This window comes from Molossus molossus, unplaced genomic scaffold, assembly GCF_014108415.1.
Source record: "Molossus molossus isolate mMolMol1 unplaced genomic scaffold, mMolMol1.p scaffold_m16_p_2, whole genome shotgun sequence".
Classification (NCBI taxonomy): Eukaryota; Metazoa; Chordata; class Mammalia; order Chiroptera; family Molossidae; genus Molossus; species Molossus molossus.
Genome location: NW_023425355.1, coordinates 94,453,732 through 94,469,951, shown reverse-complemented (window position 1 = coordinate 94,469,951; position 16,220 = coordinate 94,453,732). Strand labels below are relative to the sequence as shown.

General features: G+C 40.7%; 2 protein-coding genes across 2 annotated transcripts in view; one reads left to right on the top strand and one right to left on the bottom strand.

The window, feature by feature from the left end:
- The window catches only part of VBP1 (VHL binding protein 1), a 45,741-nt gene that overhangs the window by 19,349 nt on the left and 10,172 nt on the right, over positions 1-16,220 (bottom strand). The window contains exon 2 of the mRNA XM_036271719.1: positions 10,107-10,214. Within this exon, the coding sequence (XP_036127612.1) occupies positions 10,107-10,184 (78 nt within the window). The 5' untranslated portion in view covers positions 10,185-10,214. The remainder of the gene's footprint in view (positions 1-10,106; positions 10,215-16,220) is intronic.
- Positions 13,740-14,060, top strand: LOC118636589 (NADH dehydrogenase [ubiquinone] iron-sulfur protein 5-like). The gene has a single exon (XM_036271720.1). The coding sequence runs from the start codon at positions 13,740-13,742 to the stop codon at positions 14,058-14,060; it is 321 nt and encodes a 106-aa protein (XP_036127613.1).

The window sequence follows — 16,220 nt, the reverse complement described above, 5'->3', positions numbered from 1 at the left end:
GGGAAACCAGAACCCCATACCTCGAGTTCCAGGCAGGCAGGCTGCATCAGGAACTCTCCAGCTCCTAACAGTATAAGGCAATCTTAGTGCTAGAAACAGCAATAACCTAGTTGTAGACTCTCATGTTACAGATTATAAAAGTTAGGCCTAGAAAGAGAACAGAATGTGCCTAAAATCCCACAGAAAGTCTTGGGATAGAGCAGAAAGGGCCCTAAAGTTTATCTTTAAATCCAGTATTCTTGTTTGCATGAAGACAGACAGACCTGTGGAATAAAGTAGAATGTCCAGAAACAGACAAGTACACAAGGAAATTTAGTAAATGACAAAGATGTACAAATGTAGAGAAGGGTGGAGTGGGAGGACTTGGGAATGGAGAGGGGTTGGTGGCTGAGAAAGCAGCTGGGGCAGGAGATATAAGCAAGGGGTTGTGTGGGGTGCTGAAGGAGAAGAGAGTGCCGTGGTTGGAGGACTGGACAGGGGCTGAGTGACAGCATGAGAAAAACAGATGGGGCAGGTTGACTGAGGATAGGGAAGAGGCTAATGGACTGGGGAGAGAGCAAGGGCTGGAGTTTTGGAGATAGGGAAGTAAGAGGTGAGTGTGTGGGATAGACTAAATTAGAGACTGAGGATAACAAGGTCCTATTATGGCCAGATCATTATACTAAGTTCAAAGAGGAGTCTGTGTCAGTTCTGGGTCCTCTAAGCAAACCCAGGAACCTGATCAGGTAAAGGTTAGAGCTTGAAGCTGGGAAATAAGGAGGGACTGGAGGAGTAGGAAGGTAGGCTTGGGAGGAAGATTGGAGAATAAGAATGGGCAGGAAGAGTGAGGAAAGTGGGTGGGGCAATAGGAGTGGGAGAGAGGCATGGCAGAAGTCTGGAAAGAAGATTGGTGCAGTAGGAGTGAGGAAAGTAGGCTAGGCTTTAGGAATGGAGAGAAAGAGAAAGTAACTAAATGGATGTAGAGGGTAAAAGGTAGGAGGTGGGTGTGTGGGACAGACTAAGTCAGACATAGGAAAACAAGCTACTGCTGCTTCCAGAACTGTAAACAGTTCAAGGGGATGTCTGTGTCAGGTTTGGGTCCTTCTAGCAAACTCAGGTATCTGTTCAGGGAAGGGTGGGGGACTGGATACTGGAAAATGTGGTGGAGCTAGAGGAGCAAATAAAGTGGGAGTGGCTTTAGACTGGAAAGAGGGGTGGAACTAGAGGTCCCAGAACAGGGGGAGAAACTGGAGAACTGAACATAGGGGTGATGCTAGAGGACTGAGGAGAGGGGAAGGTTTGGAGAACTGGAAAGATAGGTGATGCTGAAGGAGTGAAGAAATTGAGCAGGGCAGTAGGACTAGAGAGGTTGTTGGACTGACGACTGGAGAGGGTGGGGAGGCTTGAGGACTTGGAAAATGGGTGGTGGAGGACAGTGGGAGCTTCTATATAATAGTAACAAAATCTTAGAATATGTAATTAAACAATATCTTTATATTAGAATTTAAAAACATAAATCACTTGGTAGTTTCAACTCAAAAATAATATCAACTAGTTGATTCATCACCAAGAAGAATTTATTTGGGGAAAAGGAAGGGTTGCAACCCAGTGCATGTAAATATAGCAAGCCATGTGCGCACACTGGCCTGCATGCCAAGATGGAGGTGTGGACCCTGAAAAAGACGATACCTACTAAGAAGGGCTCCTGGTGGCTAACTGGGCTCAAATTAAAAAAAGAAAACAAAAAAACAAAACAGAACCTAGAAGTCATTTCTACACAAGGGCCTCTCATGCAAACTGCACTTCAAATAGAATCCTGCACCAAGCTGCCTGCTTCCTGCTGTGTGTTTCCTGCCACCTGGGCCAGCCCCCATAAAGGAGTTCCTGGAATCTTATTTTATGCAGTAGGACTGTCCAATCAGAGCTACCCGGCTATATCCCATCAGCATCTTCACCAACCAATCATAGTGGCTCCATTCTGAACAATCAGGACTGTCCTATTTGAATCAATCAAACTGTGAGAACTTGGAGTCCTCATCTGCATGAGGATGGTCTAATCAGGGACCAGGGGCAGGGACTTCTGTCTATATAAGGCGGTTCCCCTCTCGCTCAGGGAGTACATTTTCCCTTTCCACCAAAGAAGAGTGCATTTCTGGTTGAAGCTGAAACACCCAAGAAGTCTTGCCAGAGAAGAGTAGAGCAGACCACAACAGGAGTGGAGTGAAGCAGACTCCTGCAGAATGGACTGGACCGGACAGGAGCAGGTGGAGCAGACCAGAGCTGAGCTGTGTACACAGAAATGGGCCTTTTTCCAGGGCCACCTGCCCCAAGGCCTCTTCACAGCTGTGCTGTTTCACAGCCATGCAGCTTCCAAACTGAGCTGTAACACAATTAAGCTGTTTCTTGGCCCCAGCTGTGCTGTTTCATAATTGAGCGATTTGCACTGAATAAAGTTTATTTCTTCACTGCACCACGATTGAGGATTCCTGTTGGTGGTGAATTGGCACCAATGACCATCAGTTGACAAGAAATATTTATAGAAGGGAAAAGGGAGTCTATGGAAGAGAAAGTTAGAACCATGGAGCTTTATTATAAACATAGATTTATTCCGGTAGGGTTCTTGCTATTACGTAGTTTGAGAACTCTTCCCATAAGCCCTAGCACTCCCCATAGACCCTCCTGATTGATTATGTCCCCTTAAAGTTCCAGTCAGTCTTTATCAATACTTATATAATGAAATATGCTAGTAACCATTAAAAATTCCAAATCAATAGAGAGAAATTTTTAAATATCTGAATAAATGGTTATGCCACCTTCATGATTTGAAAGTGCTGATATTGTTAAGATATCTATGCCTATTTTCTCCAAATTTATTTATTTATTGTACACTTTTGCACTTATCTTCAGATAGAGCGGGAGGGATAGAGGGGGAAGAGAGAGAGAAACATCGATGTGAGAGAGACACATCGAGTGGTTTCCACCCACACGACCCTAACCGGGGCCAGGGACAAACTACAACCAAGGTATATCCCCTTAGCGGGAACCAAACTCTGGGCTCTCTAGTCCACGGGCCGACACTCTAACCGCTGAGCCAAACAGGCCAGGGCTATTTTCTCCAAATTTAACTGTAGATTCCATGTAGTACCAATCAGCTTTCTAGAGGTCTTTTTTTTCCATAGAAATTGATCAGTTGATTGTAACATTTTTCATGGAACTCAGAACCTGAATACCTAAAACAATCTTGAAAAATATGAATAAACATGGGGAAGACTAATACCACCTGATTTTGAGACCTACAGAAAATCATGGTAATAAAGATAGTGGGTTATTGGACTAAGGATAGACATTTGGATCAATGGAACAAAACAAAGTAAAAAAATAGGTTGTCAATGTGTACGTGTGTATATGTACACACACAAAAATCTTTTATTAAAATGTTAACCTGCAAATTAATGCCATGTGGGGATTCTGATTTAGTGAGATCAAATCACACATATAATAATGTTATGACTCCTCACAAGGAAGTCCCTATATCCATACACATTGACTAGTTATTTTCTTGTTTTTGCAGCTGCTTTTTTATTTAAAAAATCCTCTCTTATATTCATTTTATTTGTTATCTCCACATGGAATTTTTATTATTCAGCTGTCCCAGACCTCCCCCAATTCACTGATGTATTTTAAAAAATATATCTTTAATTATAGTTGACATACAACATTATATTATTTACAGGTGTACAACAGAGTGACTCAACATTTATATATCTTATAAAGTGATCACTGTAAGTCTAGTAACCATCTGTTACTGTCCATAGTTATTACGATAGTACTGACCATATTCCTTATGTTATACATTGTGTCCCCATGTTGTCAATTAATTTTTGAGAAAGGTACCAACTCAGCCCAAGGAGAAAGATATTTGTTTTTCACAAATGTTGCAGGAACAACTAGATAACTATATGGAAAAGTAAGCTCTACCTTTACCTGTCACCAAACATAAAAATGTACTTTACATGGATCATAGATCTAAACATAAAAGCTAAGATAATAAAACTTATAGAAGAGAAATGGAGAATATCTTTATGATGATGGGATAATCAAATATTTCTGAAGACACAAAAAACATTAATCATAAAAGAAAAATGATAAATTGGACTACTAAATTAGAAAATATCTGCTCATCAAATGATAGCATTAAGAAAGTGAAAAGGCACCTGGCCGGTGTGACTCAGTGGTTGAGCGTTGACCCACACACCAAGAGGTCACCAGTTCGATTCCCGGTCAGGGCACATGCCCATGTTGTGGGACCGATCTCCAGTGGGGGGCATACAGGAGGCAGCCAGTTGGTGTCCTCTCTCATCAATGTTTCTCTTCCTCTCCCTCTCCCTTCCTCTCTTTCTAAAAATCAATAAAGAAAAAAAAATTGTTGTGAAAAGGCATGTCACAGAGTAGGGCAAATTATTTCCATAATATATCTAACATAATTCATATTCAGAATATATTAAACACTATAAATAATAAAAACAAAGAAGCATTAAAATGGGCAAAATAATTGGACACTTCACCAAAAAAAGATATTAGAATGGCCAAAAGTATGTGAAAAGTTGCTTAGTCATCAGGGAAATGTAAATTAAACCACGTGTTATATTACCACAAAGTCACTAGAATGGCCAAAATTTAAAATATTTTTTTAACTCATCTTTATTGTTGAATGTATTACAGATGTTTCTCCCTTTTTTCCCATTGACCCTCTCCTCCCCAATCCCGCCCCCCTCCTACATTCCCCAAACTATTGTTGGTGTCCATTGGTTATCTCATTTTTCCCTCCCTCCCCCCTTCCCTTTGAGGTTCATCAGTCTAACAACCAATTTGTACTTCTTAATTTCTTCATCTTTTTCACCCACCCCCCCTGCCCCTGCCTATCTGGCAAGCAACAAAAAGTTCTCCGTATCTATGAGTCTGTCTCTGTTCTGCTTGCTCATTTTGTTTATAGATCCAATTGTTGATAGATATGTATTAATTGCCATTTTATTGTTCATATTTTTGTTCTTCTTCGCCTTCAAGAAGACCTTTCAACATTTCATATAATACTGGTTTGGTGGTGATGAATTCCTTTAGCTTTTTCTTGTCTGGGAAACTTGAGATATGTCCATTGATTCTAAATGATAGCTTTGCAGGATAGAGTAATCTTGGTTGTAGGTCATTGCTTTTCATTACCTTGAATATCTCTTGCCACTTCTTTCTGGCCTGCAAAGTGTCTTTTGAGAAATCAACTAACAGTCTTATGGGAGCTCCTTTGTAGGTAATGGACTGCTTTTCTCTCACTGCTTTTAAGATTCTCTCTTTGTGTTTAACCTTTGGCATTTTGATAATGATGTGTCTTGGTATGGACCTCTTTGGGTTCATCTTGTTTGGGATTCTCTGTGCTTCTTGGACTTTTATGTCTGTTTCCTTCACCAAGTTAGGGAAGTTTTCTGCCATTATTGTTTCAAATAGCTTTTCAATTTCTTGTTCTCGCTCTTCTTCTTCTGGCACCCCTATGATGCAAATGTTGGCACGCTTGAAGTTGTCCCAGAGGCTCCTACGCTATACTCATTTTTTTGGATTTTTTTTTTTTTTTACTGTTATGGTTGGGTGTTTTCTGCTTCCTTATATTCCAAATCGATGGTTTGCTTCTTGGCTTTATCTACTCTACTATTGATTCCCTGTAAATTATTCTTTATTTCAGTTAGTGCATCCTTAATTTCTGTCTGGTCCTTTTTTATGTTGTTGATGTTCTAAGTTCCTCAGAGGTCTCCTTAAGTTCCTTGAAGGTGTCACTTAGTCCCTTGAATGTCTCACCAAGTTCCTTGAGCAACCTTATTACCTGTATTTTAAACTTGGCATCTGATTGATTGCTTATCTCCATTTTGTTTAGTTCTTTTCCTGGAGTTTTGTTCTTTTTTTTCATTTGGGAAATGTTTCTTTGTCTCCTAAGTTTGGCTGCTTCCCCATGATTGTTTCTATGTATTAGGCAGAGTTGTTATGTCTCCTAGGCTTTGTAGGGTGGCCTACTGTTGTAGGTGTCCTGTAGGATCCAGTGGCACAGTCTCCCTGATCACCTCAGCTGGGCCCTCAAGGTGTACCCCTTCTGTTGTATTTGAGTCTTGATTGCTGTTGGCACATCAGTGGGAGGGATTCACTCAGGCTGATCAGCTGCAAGGACTGTCTATGCCCACTAGCCACTGGCCTCTGACTACCTTGGAGTATCAGCTGTATAGGGGCCCAACACACAGAGCAAGACTTACTTCATCAGGGCTCTGGTACCCACTGAGTCCACTCATTGAGTGTGTCACTTGTGGAGGTGGTTGGGTGGTGGTGTTTTGATGTGGTCTGAAACTCCACTGGGTGTGCTGGCTCTGGGGCAAGGTCAGCCACTGCCTGTGTTCTACCTGGGGCCACCTGGCATAAGCTACAAAGTGATCTGAAGATGGCTGCTTCTTGTGCTGGGCTTGGAGGTGTTCAGGAAAAGCCAAGTTGTGAACCAAGGCTGGCTGTTTCTAGTGTCAGGCCTGGGGCCACTTAACGAGGGGTGTGGGGCTTGCTGAGACCAAATGCTGCTTGTTTGAGAGATTTTAGGAAACTCTGAAGCAGGATCCAAGACAGGCCAATCCTATGGTAAAGTCTTTGGAAACAGCTTGGGTGGGCCTGAAAGTTGGGTGGGGCAGGGCCTCAGGGAATCACCAGAGCAGGGACAACTGTGTGAGCCAGGTTGCTGGAGTCCCAGATATGGCGGTCATCTGCCTACTCTGTGGGGGAAGGGCTCATCAAAGGAACAATGGCCTCCACCAACACATCTGTCCAGGAGAAAACTGCCCCTCCAGCCCTTGTCCCTAGGCCAAACAGCTCAGTGCTTCCCTGTTCTCTGGTGCCCCTCAAGCTGCCTCCCCTCCAAGCTCAGAGGGAGCAAGTCGGAGTAAGTTAGTGCATGGGCCCTTTAAGAGGAGCTGCCTGGGACTTCTGTAGCCGCATCCTCTCTCAGCCTCAGTTCCCGCTCGTTTTACAGCCAGAAGTTATGGGGAGTTTTCTTCCTGTCACTGGGACCCTGAGCTGGGTGCCTGGTGTGGGACGGGGACCCCTCACTCCTCAGGGAGGACCTTCCCAGCTGAGGTGTCTCCTGATTTTTATCCGCCACATGTGGGTATGAGACCAGCCCGTCTGTACCTCCACCTCTCCTACCAGTCTTGGTGTGTGGCTGCTTTTTTAATTTTGTAGTTGTAGGATTTCCATTCAGCTCGATTTCAGGTGGTTCTGAATGATGATTGTGTTGTGGTTTCGTTGTAATTTTGATGTGGTTGTGGGAGGAGGTGATACTGCATTTACTTACACTGCCATCTTGACTGGAGGTCTCCCAAAATTTAAAATAATAATAGCAGTAACTGTTGACCAGAACTTTGAGCACATAGAATTCTCATACATTGCTGGTGGGGAAAAGCGATCAAGTTATTGAAACACTTTTAGCAGTTTTAATTTAATTTAATTTAATTTTTAAATGTTTTTCAGCCCAGCTGGTGTGGCTCAGTGGAATGAGCATCATCCCATGGGCTCAGAGATCCCTATTCGATTCTCAATCATGACATATGCCTGGGTTGTGAGCTCAATCCCCAGTGAGGGGGGGAGGGTGTGCAGGAGGCAACCTATCGATGTTTCTCATATCGATGTTTCTATTTCTCTCTCCCTTTCTCGCACTCTAAAAAATCAATACAAACATATTTTAAAATATTTGTTATTAATGAGAGAGAGAGAGAGAGAGAGAGAGAGAGAGAGAAACATTAATTTGTTGTTCCACTTAGTTATGCGTTCACTGGCTGATTCTTATATGTGCCCTGACTGGGGATCAAACACACAAGCCTGGTGCATTGGAACAATGATCCCAGAAACTGAGCTTTTTGTTTTTTGTTTGGTGATATCTTTTTTTATTTTTTATTACACATATCTCTCCTTTTCTCCCCATTGACACCCTCTTCCCTGCTCCAGCCCGTATCCCCCACCTTCACTGCACTGTTGTCTATGTACATTGATTATGCATATATTCATATAAGTTCTTTGGTTTATCTCTTTCCAAACCCCCTCTTACCTCTGAGTTTTGTCAGTCTGTTCCCTACCTCCATGTCTCTAGATCTATATTGATCGATGGCTTATCTTGTTCATTATATTCCACATATAAGTGAGATCATGTGATACTTATCTTTCACTAACTGGCTTCTTTTGCTTAGCATAATACTCCCTAGGTCCCTCCATGTCTCAAAGGGTAAGAGAACTTTCTATTTTACAGCAGCATAGTATTCCATTGTGTAAATATACCACAGTTGCACAGCTGCGTGAATTCACTCACCCACTTCACATCTTCTCCTGGCCCCTCTCCATGCTCCCCACTCGCAGTACCAATCGGCTATTTTCAGGTGGATTTTCAAAATGAATGATCTGCAGTTTAGCCTCAAGTCCAGTCCTGTGAGGGTGCTCCAAACACTCTCCGCAGCTGTCCTCCCAGGGCTCAGCACAAAGGGAGGAGGTTCAGAGTGGCAGTTTTAATTTGAGAGAAGCACCTACTATATGACCCAGCCATTCTACTCTTAGATATTTACCTGAGATATATCCACAATTGTCCACAAAAAGACTCATACAAGAATGTTTTTAGAACATGTATGGTACACCAATTTAAATTTTATTTTTAAAATAGTATGAAGAAATATATTTTCACATAAACAAAAACTGAGTTTATCACCAGCATCACTAAAGTAAATGAACTTCTAAAAGATGTGCTTCAGGGAGAGGGAAGTTTTTCCAATGCAAGAAGGGATGGTAAACAAAAAATTTCTAAACATGTAGCTAAATCTGAACAAAAACTATTTTTATAAATACTAATACTTATAATTTCAGAGGTCTAAAATATTTGACTACCATGCTATACAAGTTAGTTAGAAATGACCTTGCAAATTAAAAGTGTTCTAAGTTCCTACATTTAGGAACTTAGATTTTGGAGGGGAGATTAAGATATTAGCTTTAGATTTTGATAATTTTGAAGCATATTAAAACAAGAGAAACAGAGTGCACCACCTCCAAATTATTGAATTGGAGAATCTTAATAGTATTGGATGTTTATTTTACTTAGAAGATGTGTATGATTTCATTCAGGCTGTAGAGAGATCATCATTTTTTTTTTTCACCTCTGAATTCGAATGTTCTTGCTTTGGTACTTCTATATGAATTGTACCTACATGAAAGAAAGATAAGATAAATAGGTAAATATTTCATTTCTTTATATATTTTTGTAGTTATAAAGTAAATTACAAATATTATTGCACACAAAACTCTGCTCAAATTTCTCATTAAGAGGTCAGGCTTCTTAAAACAAATATTTAGGAACCAGTGGGCCCAATACATTGGCTGAAAACTAAAGGAAAAAAAAAGGTGTAAAGACTTCTAGAAAACAATACTCTTGAGTTAATGAACATTTTGATCATGATACTTTCCCATATGTTTCAGCTACACTCATCCATATTACCACTGCCTTCTACTTCCATGTTCAAGCTGTTTTCTCTGCCTGTAATACCAAACTTCTATCTAAACATCTACTAGGTGAGATTCTCCTTATCATTTGATACTCAGTGCCCTGAAACCTTACATCCCTGAATTAATCATTTCCTCCTTTGACCTCCTATGGTGCTTTGTGCTTTCCTATCTGTTTTTATGTTTGTCTGGAATATATTTTCCTTACTCCATTGACTTGCTATTTATTTTTAAATCTTAACATTCAACTTAGGTATCACTTCTTTGGGAAGTTGTACTTGAAACCTGCCTCGTCAGTACTGATTACAGTTAGGTTTGTTAAATGAATGAATAAAAGGATTGCTGAATAGCAATCAGAACCCAGTTGAGGTTTAACAACACAAGTTTGTAGAGGACCAGGTCTGCACAGATCTGTGTCTTTCTACAATGACAAAAATGTTAGAATTAGTTTTTCTTATATGAGAGACTAATAGTGCAAAAAAGATGTATATATTGTAAAACTCAGTTCTAACACTAGGCTTGCCCCCAGTGACTGTACATCCCTATCAAGGCCCTAAAGAACAACAGCTCAAATATACCTTATTTCCTGTGGATAGAGTGGAAGAATTGCTGGTCTCTAATCCTGGTTGGGTATAAACCATGGACTGAGGTGTCATTGGGAAAGGAGCTCCCACTGAAGCTGGAACCTGTGAATTCAAATGGAAAAGAAAACAGAAAGTGAAAACTTAATTAGTGTTTAATTTCTCTCCTATTAATACAATAGTACCAAGAGAAAATTAACTCCTCTAGAGTAATTATTACATTTGATGAATGTCAACTGAAAGGAATGCTAAGTGTCAAATATATAAAAAAAAAAAAATAGATCTGTGAAGTAGTTGTCAGTGATAACAAGTAAAGTGAGAAGACCTAAAGAATAGTTCTTAAAAAGAGGGACCCTTTATAAGAAATAAAATTCCTACTTCTCAAGGCCAATACTCCTCATGGGAAAGGGAAGGGAAGTCTATAAGTAGACATGGAACATGTTAAATATATAATGGTATGTATGTATTTTTGATGAAATACTTAATACAAGTGTATCAGTTCATATGACCATTTAAAAGTTAAATGTGAAAGATGTGTAGGAATTTTTCTGATGAAAAGAGTGAGGGCAGGGCAGGCACACCAGGTCAAGGGGGAGAGTGAAACTTGATTGAGGTATAATTGACAAATAAAATTATATATATTTAAGATGTACAATGTCAGTACAGAGATTCCTAAAAAATTAAAAATGGAACTGCCATATGACCCAGTGATTCTACTTCTGGGTATAGTATATCTGAAGAAACACAAAATACTAATTCAAAGCAATATATGCACCTCTATGTTCATTGCAGGGTTATTGACAATAGCCAAGATATAGAAGCAACCCAGGTGCCCATCAACTGACAAGTGGAGATGGAATTCCAAAATGGCAGTAGAGTGAATGGAAGCTACACAGACCATCTCCCAAGACCAAACTGGAATTACAACTAAAATAAAGACAAGCTGCTTTTCGGGAAAAGGCAACAGAAAAGCAGCTTGCGAAGACCATATAACCAGGGACACTGAGTTGATCCTGGTAGTATTGTGGAGGTGCCAGAGGGGGGCTGGGAGCCCACGGACAGCAGCGGTCTTAGTTGTGAGCAGCGCCCCCGGGGTTAAATTCCCAAGTGGCTCGACAGCGCAGAGAGCCGGGACAGAGTGCTGAAATAGCCACAGCCACTCACCTTGGGCTCCAGCAGAGGGAGGGCGGACTGGACTGGAACTGTGTGGGGACACTTGGGATTTGGAGGGTGCTCAGAGCTTTTGCTGAGTTGCGGCCACGCAGGACAGTGGCCATCTTGCTCCTTCTCAGGGCTCTGGGGAGAGGCAGTGGCCCCTTCCTTGGAGATTCAACCCCACCCGGTGGGCCATTGAAATGCAAATTGAAGCTCATCAACAACCAGCATCTGCCCCACCCTCAGAAAACCCCTTACACTGAACACCTGAGGGAATTTTTCATTCAACTGAGAACCCAAGGCTCTTCAAGTAAGGCAACTAATACCCTCCAGGCAAAAAGCTAGAGAATAACACAACCATTCCTGGGCTTGCAATTCTACACAAGAAAGTAAGACTTAACAGTGGTGTTTAACGTGGGTCCTCCCACGCTCATCCAAACCCAGCAGAGGGTGCCACAAACAGCAGAACACCAGCACCCACAGGGAAAAGCCCACTGAGATAGCCAAAATGGTGAAGCAAACAAACAAATGCCAAATGAAAGAACAAGAGACCTCTAACAAAGATGAGATAAATGAGGTGCAGTTAAGCAGGATAACAGAACTAGAATTCAGAGTCATGATCTTGAGAAAGCTCAACAGCATGAGTAGGGACATCAACACCATGGGTAAAGACATAGAAATGTTGAAAATCAACCAATTGGAATTTAAAAACCACCAAGAAGAAATGAAGAATGACATAGCAGAAATAAAGAACACATTGGAAGGTCTAAACAGCAGAGTAGAGGAAGCTGAGGACCAGATCAGTGAATTAAAAGACAGGGTAGAAAAGAATCAACCAATCAGAAAACCAAAAGGAAAAAAAAACAAAAACAATTAAAAAACCGGAAGACAGTTTAAGAGAACTGTGAGACAACTAGAAACATAATAATATTCGCATCATAGGAGTCCCCAAAGAAGAAGAAAATGAGCAAGGGTTAGAGAATGTATTTGAAGCAATAGTGACAGAAAACTTCCCTAATTTGGTGAAGGAAGAAGGCATTCAAGTTCAAGAGGCACAGAGAGTCCCAAGGAAGAAGAACCCAAACAGGCCCACACCAAGACACATAGTAATTAAAATGCCAAAAATTAAAGACAAAGAGAGAATCCTAAAGGTAGCAAGAGATAAGCAACAGGTTACCTACAAAGGAACCCCCATACGGCCCTCAGCTGACTTCTCAACAGAAACACTACAGGCCACAAGGGAATGGCACGAAGTAATCAAGGTCATGAAAAACAAGGATCTGAATCCAAGACTACTCTAACCAGCAAGGCTATCATTCAAAATAGAAGGTCAAATAAAGAGCTTCCCAGACAAAAAAAGGCTAAGGGAATACATTAGCACCAAACCAGCATTGCAAGAAATGCTAAAAGAACTGCTGTAATTCGTAGAAGAAATGGGAAGAAAAATAGAACCACACTAAACAAAAATGGCCATAAATAAGTACACATCAATTATCACTTTAAATGTAAATGGATTGAATGCTCCCATAAAAAGACACAGAATAGCTGATTGGATAAGAAAACATGACTCATCTATATGTTGTTTACAAGAGACCCACCTCACAACAAGAGACTCACATAGGTTGAAAGTGAAGGGATGGAAAAAAATCTTCCAAGCAAACGGAAAGGAAAAAAAGCTGGGGTAGCAATACTCATATCTGATAAAGTAGATTTCAAAATGAAAGCCATTACTAGAGACAAAGAAGGCCACTACATAATATTGAAAGGAACTATCCAACAGGAAGATATAACCTTGATAAACATATATGCACCCAATATAGGAGCACCAAAATATATTTAAAATTTTCTGGAGGACTTCAAAGGAGAAATCAACAGCAATACAATCATACCAGGGGACTTCAACACCCCGCTGACATCACTGGATAAATCCTCGAGACAAAAAATTAGCAAGGGAACAGAGACTCTAAATGAAGCACTAGACCAAATGGATTTAATAGATATTTACAGAGATTTACACCCCAAAACTGCAGAATTCGAATTCTTATCAAGTGCACATGGGACATTCTCAAAGATAGACCACATATTAGGGCACAAACTAAGTCTCTACAATGTTCAGGAACATTGAAATATCAAGCATCTACTCAGATCACAATGGCATGCAACTAGAAATCAACTGCCACAAGAGCATGCAAAGACATTTGAACACATGGAGGCTAAATAGCATGTTATTAAACAATGAATAGGTTACCGAGGAGTTCCAGGAAGAAATTAAAAACTTCCTGGAAACCAATGAAAATGAACACACAACAACACAAAATCTATGGGATGCAGCGAAAGCAGTTCCGAGAGGGAAGTTCATAGCACTACAGGCCTACCTCAGGAAGCAAGAAAAAATTTTAATACACTATCTAACCTCACAACTTAAAGAACTGGAAAGCAGCAAGCTAACGGACAAGGGCACCATGGCAGGACACCATGCCTTTCTTTGATATACAGAAAAGGCTAGGCATTGACTTAGACCACTGGATGACAATCCAAAGTGCTGATCAGTCTCGCAAGATTCCTTCTCAATGCCATGCTTTTGAAAAAGAATGGATAGAATGTTCACATGGAATTGATGCTATCCACGCAGAGAAAGAGTGCAAAATAGAATATGATGATTTCGTAGAGTGCCTCCTTCAGCAGAAAACGATGAAACGTCTGAGTGCCATCTTGAGACAGCGGTATAAGCTAATCGAGGAGGGGAAGTTCACACCTTCACCCTACCACATGGGCAAGGAGGATCCTAGGCCCTGAGCAGAGCAGCCGCCGATGGCTGGGGGCTGATTTTCGTGTTCCTTCTTCTCTACTGCAAAGTTCATGTACTAGCAAACCTCTTTGTGAAGGTGTCTAAAAATAAAGGATTGCTCCATCCTATTTGTTCTATTTTCTTTGGATCATATTTTTCTATAATGAGATTGCAACCTATTTTTTTTTAAGTTTGGATAAATTCCTCTATCTGTGCCTTAAAAATTAGCATCTACGTAATAATAAGCAGCATTTAATGAATTGTTAATGTGTATGAAGTACTTCAAATAGGGTAATTAATTGAAGAAGTTGTTGCAGTGTTCTTTAGTGCTTTCTGTTTTTTTAGGGTGTGTGTGCATGTGTTTTCAGATTTTCTATTGATTTTTAGAGAGGAAGGTAGGGAGGAAGAGAGAAACATCAATCAGCCACTTCTCATGCACGCCCTGACTGGGGTTTGAACCTGAAATCCAGGTATGTGCCCTGACTGGGAATCAAACATGCAACCTTTTGGTGTATGGGATGACCCTTCAACTAGCTGAGCTCCCTGGCCAGGGCACATATTTCTCTTTTTGTGACTGGCTTATTTCACTTAGCATAATATCCTCAAGGTTCGGTAACATGTCAGAATTTCTTTCCTTTTCAAGGGTAAATAATACTTTGTACATATACACTACATTTTGCTTATCCAGTCATCTGTTGACGGACACTTGGGTTGCTTCCATGTTTTAGCTATTGTGAATGAAACTGCTATGATTATGGGTGTACAATTATCTCCTTGAGATCCTGCTTTTAATTCTTTTGAGTGTACATCTAAAAGTGGAATTGTCCGATAAGGAAATTATGTTTCTTATTTTTTTTAAATCTTTATTGTTGGATGTAAAATGTATTACAGATGTTCCACATTTTTCCCCCACTGACCCCCTCCTCCCCACTCCCGCCCCCCTCCCACCTTTTCCCACACTACTGTCTGTGTCCATTGGTTATGCATATAAGTTCTTTGGTTTATTTCTTCCCACCCCCCAACCCCTTTCCCTTTGAGGTTTGTCAGTCTAGCAATGAATTTGTACTTCTTAATCTCTTCACCCTTTTCACCCATTCCCCCAACCCCCCTCCCAACTGGCAACCAACAAAATGCTCTCTGTATCTATGAGAATGTTTCTGTTCGGCCTGTTCATTTTGTTTGTAGATTCCATTGTTGATAGATGTGTATTCATTGCCATTTTGTTTGTTCATATATTTTATCTTTTTCTTCAAAAAGACCCTTCATCATTTCATATAATAACGGTTTGGTGGTGATGAACTCCTTTAACTTTTTCTTGTCTGGGAAAGTTTTTATATGGCCATCGATTCTAAATGACAACTTTGCAGGCCAGAAGGGAGTGGCAAGAAATATTCAGAGTGATGAAAAGCAAGAACCTACAACCAAGATTACTCTATCCTGCAAAGCTGTCATTTAGAATCGATGGCCATGTTTCTTATTTTTTGAGGAACTGCTGTCCTGTTTTCAACAGTGGTTACACCATTTTACATTCCCAACAATAGTGCACAAATGTTCCAATTGGTCCATACTTGTTATTTCATATTTTGTTTTTTGTTTGTTTGTTTCCTGTGGGTTTTTAAAAAAAAATTTATAGTAGCCATCTAATGGAAGTAAGATGGTATCTCATTATAGTTTTGATTTGCATTTCCATGATAATTAGTCATGTTGCATCTTTTCATCTGCTTATTGGCCATTTGCATAGTTTGTTTGGATAAATGTCTACTCAGGTCCTTTGCCCATTTTTGAATCAAGTTTACTTGATGAGTTTTAAGAGTTCTCTGCATAGTTGGTATACGAATTCCTGATCAGGTAGAGACATGTACCAAATAATAATGTTTTGGTCAACAGTGGATGACATTTAGGACAGTGGTCCCATAAGATTATAATGGAGGTGAAAATTACTATTGCCCAGTGACCATTATAACTCACATGTTTGTGGTGATGCTGGTGTAAACACACTGCTGCCAGTCATATAAAAGTATAGCACAGCCCTGGCCAGTTTGGCTCACCGGTTGGAGCGTCGGCCTGCGGTACAGAGAGACCCGGGTTCGGTTCCCGCTAAGGGCACGTACCTCGGTTGCAGTTTGTCCCCGGCCCTGGTTGGTCGTGCGGGTGGCAGCCACTCGATG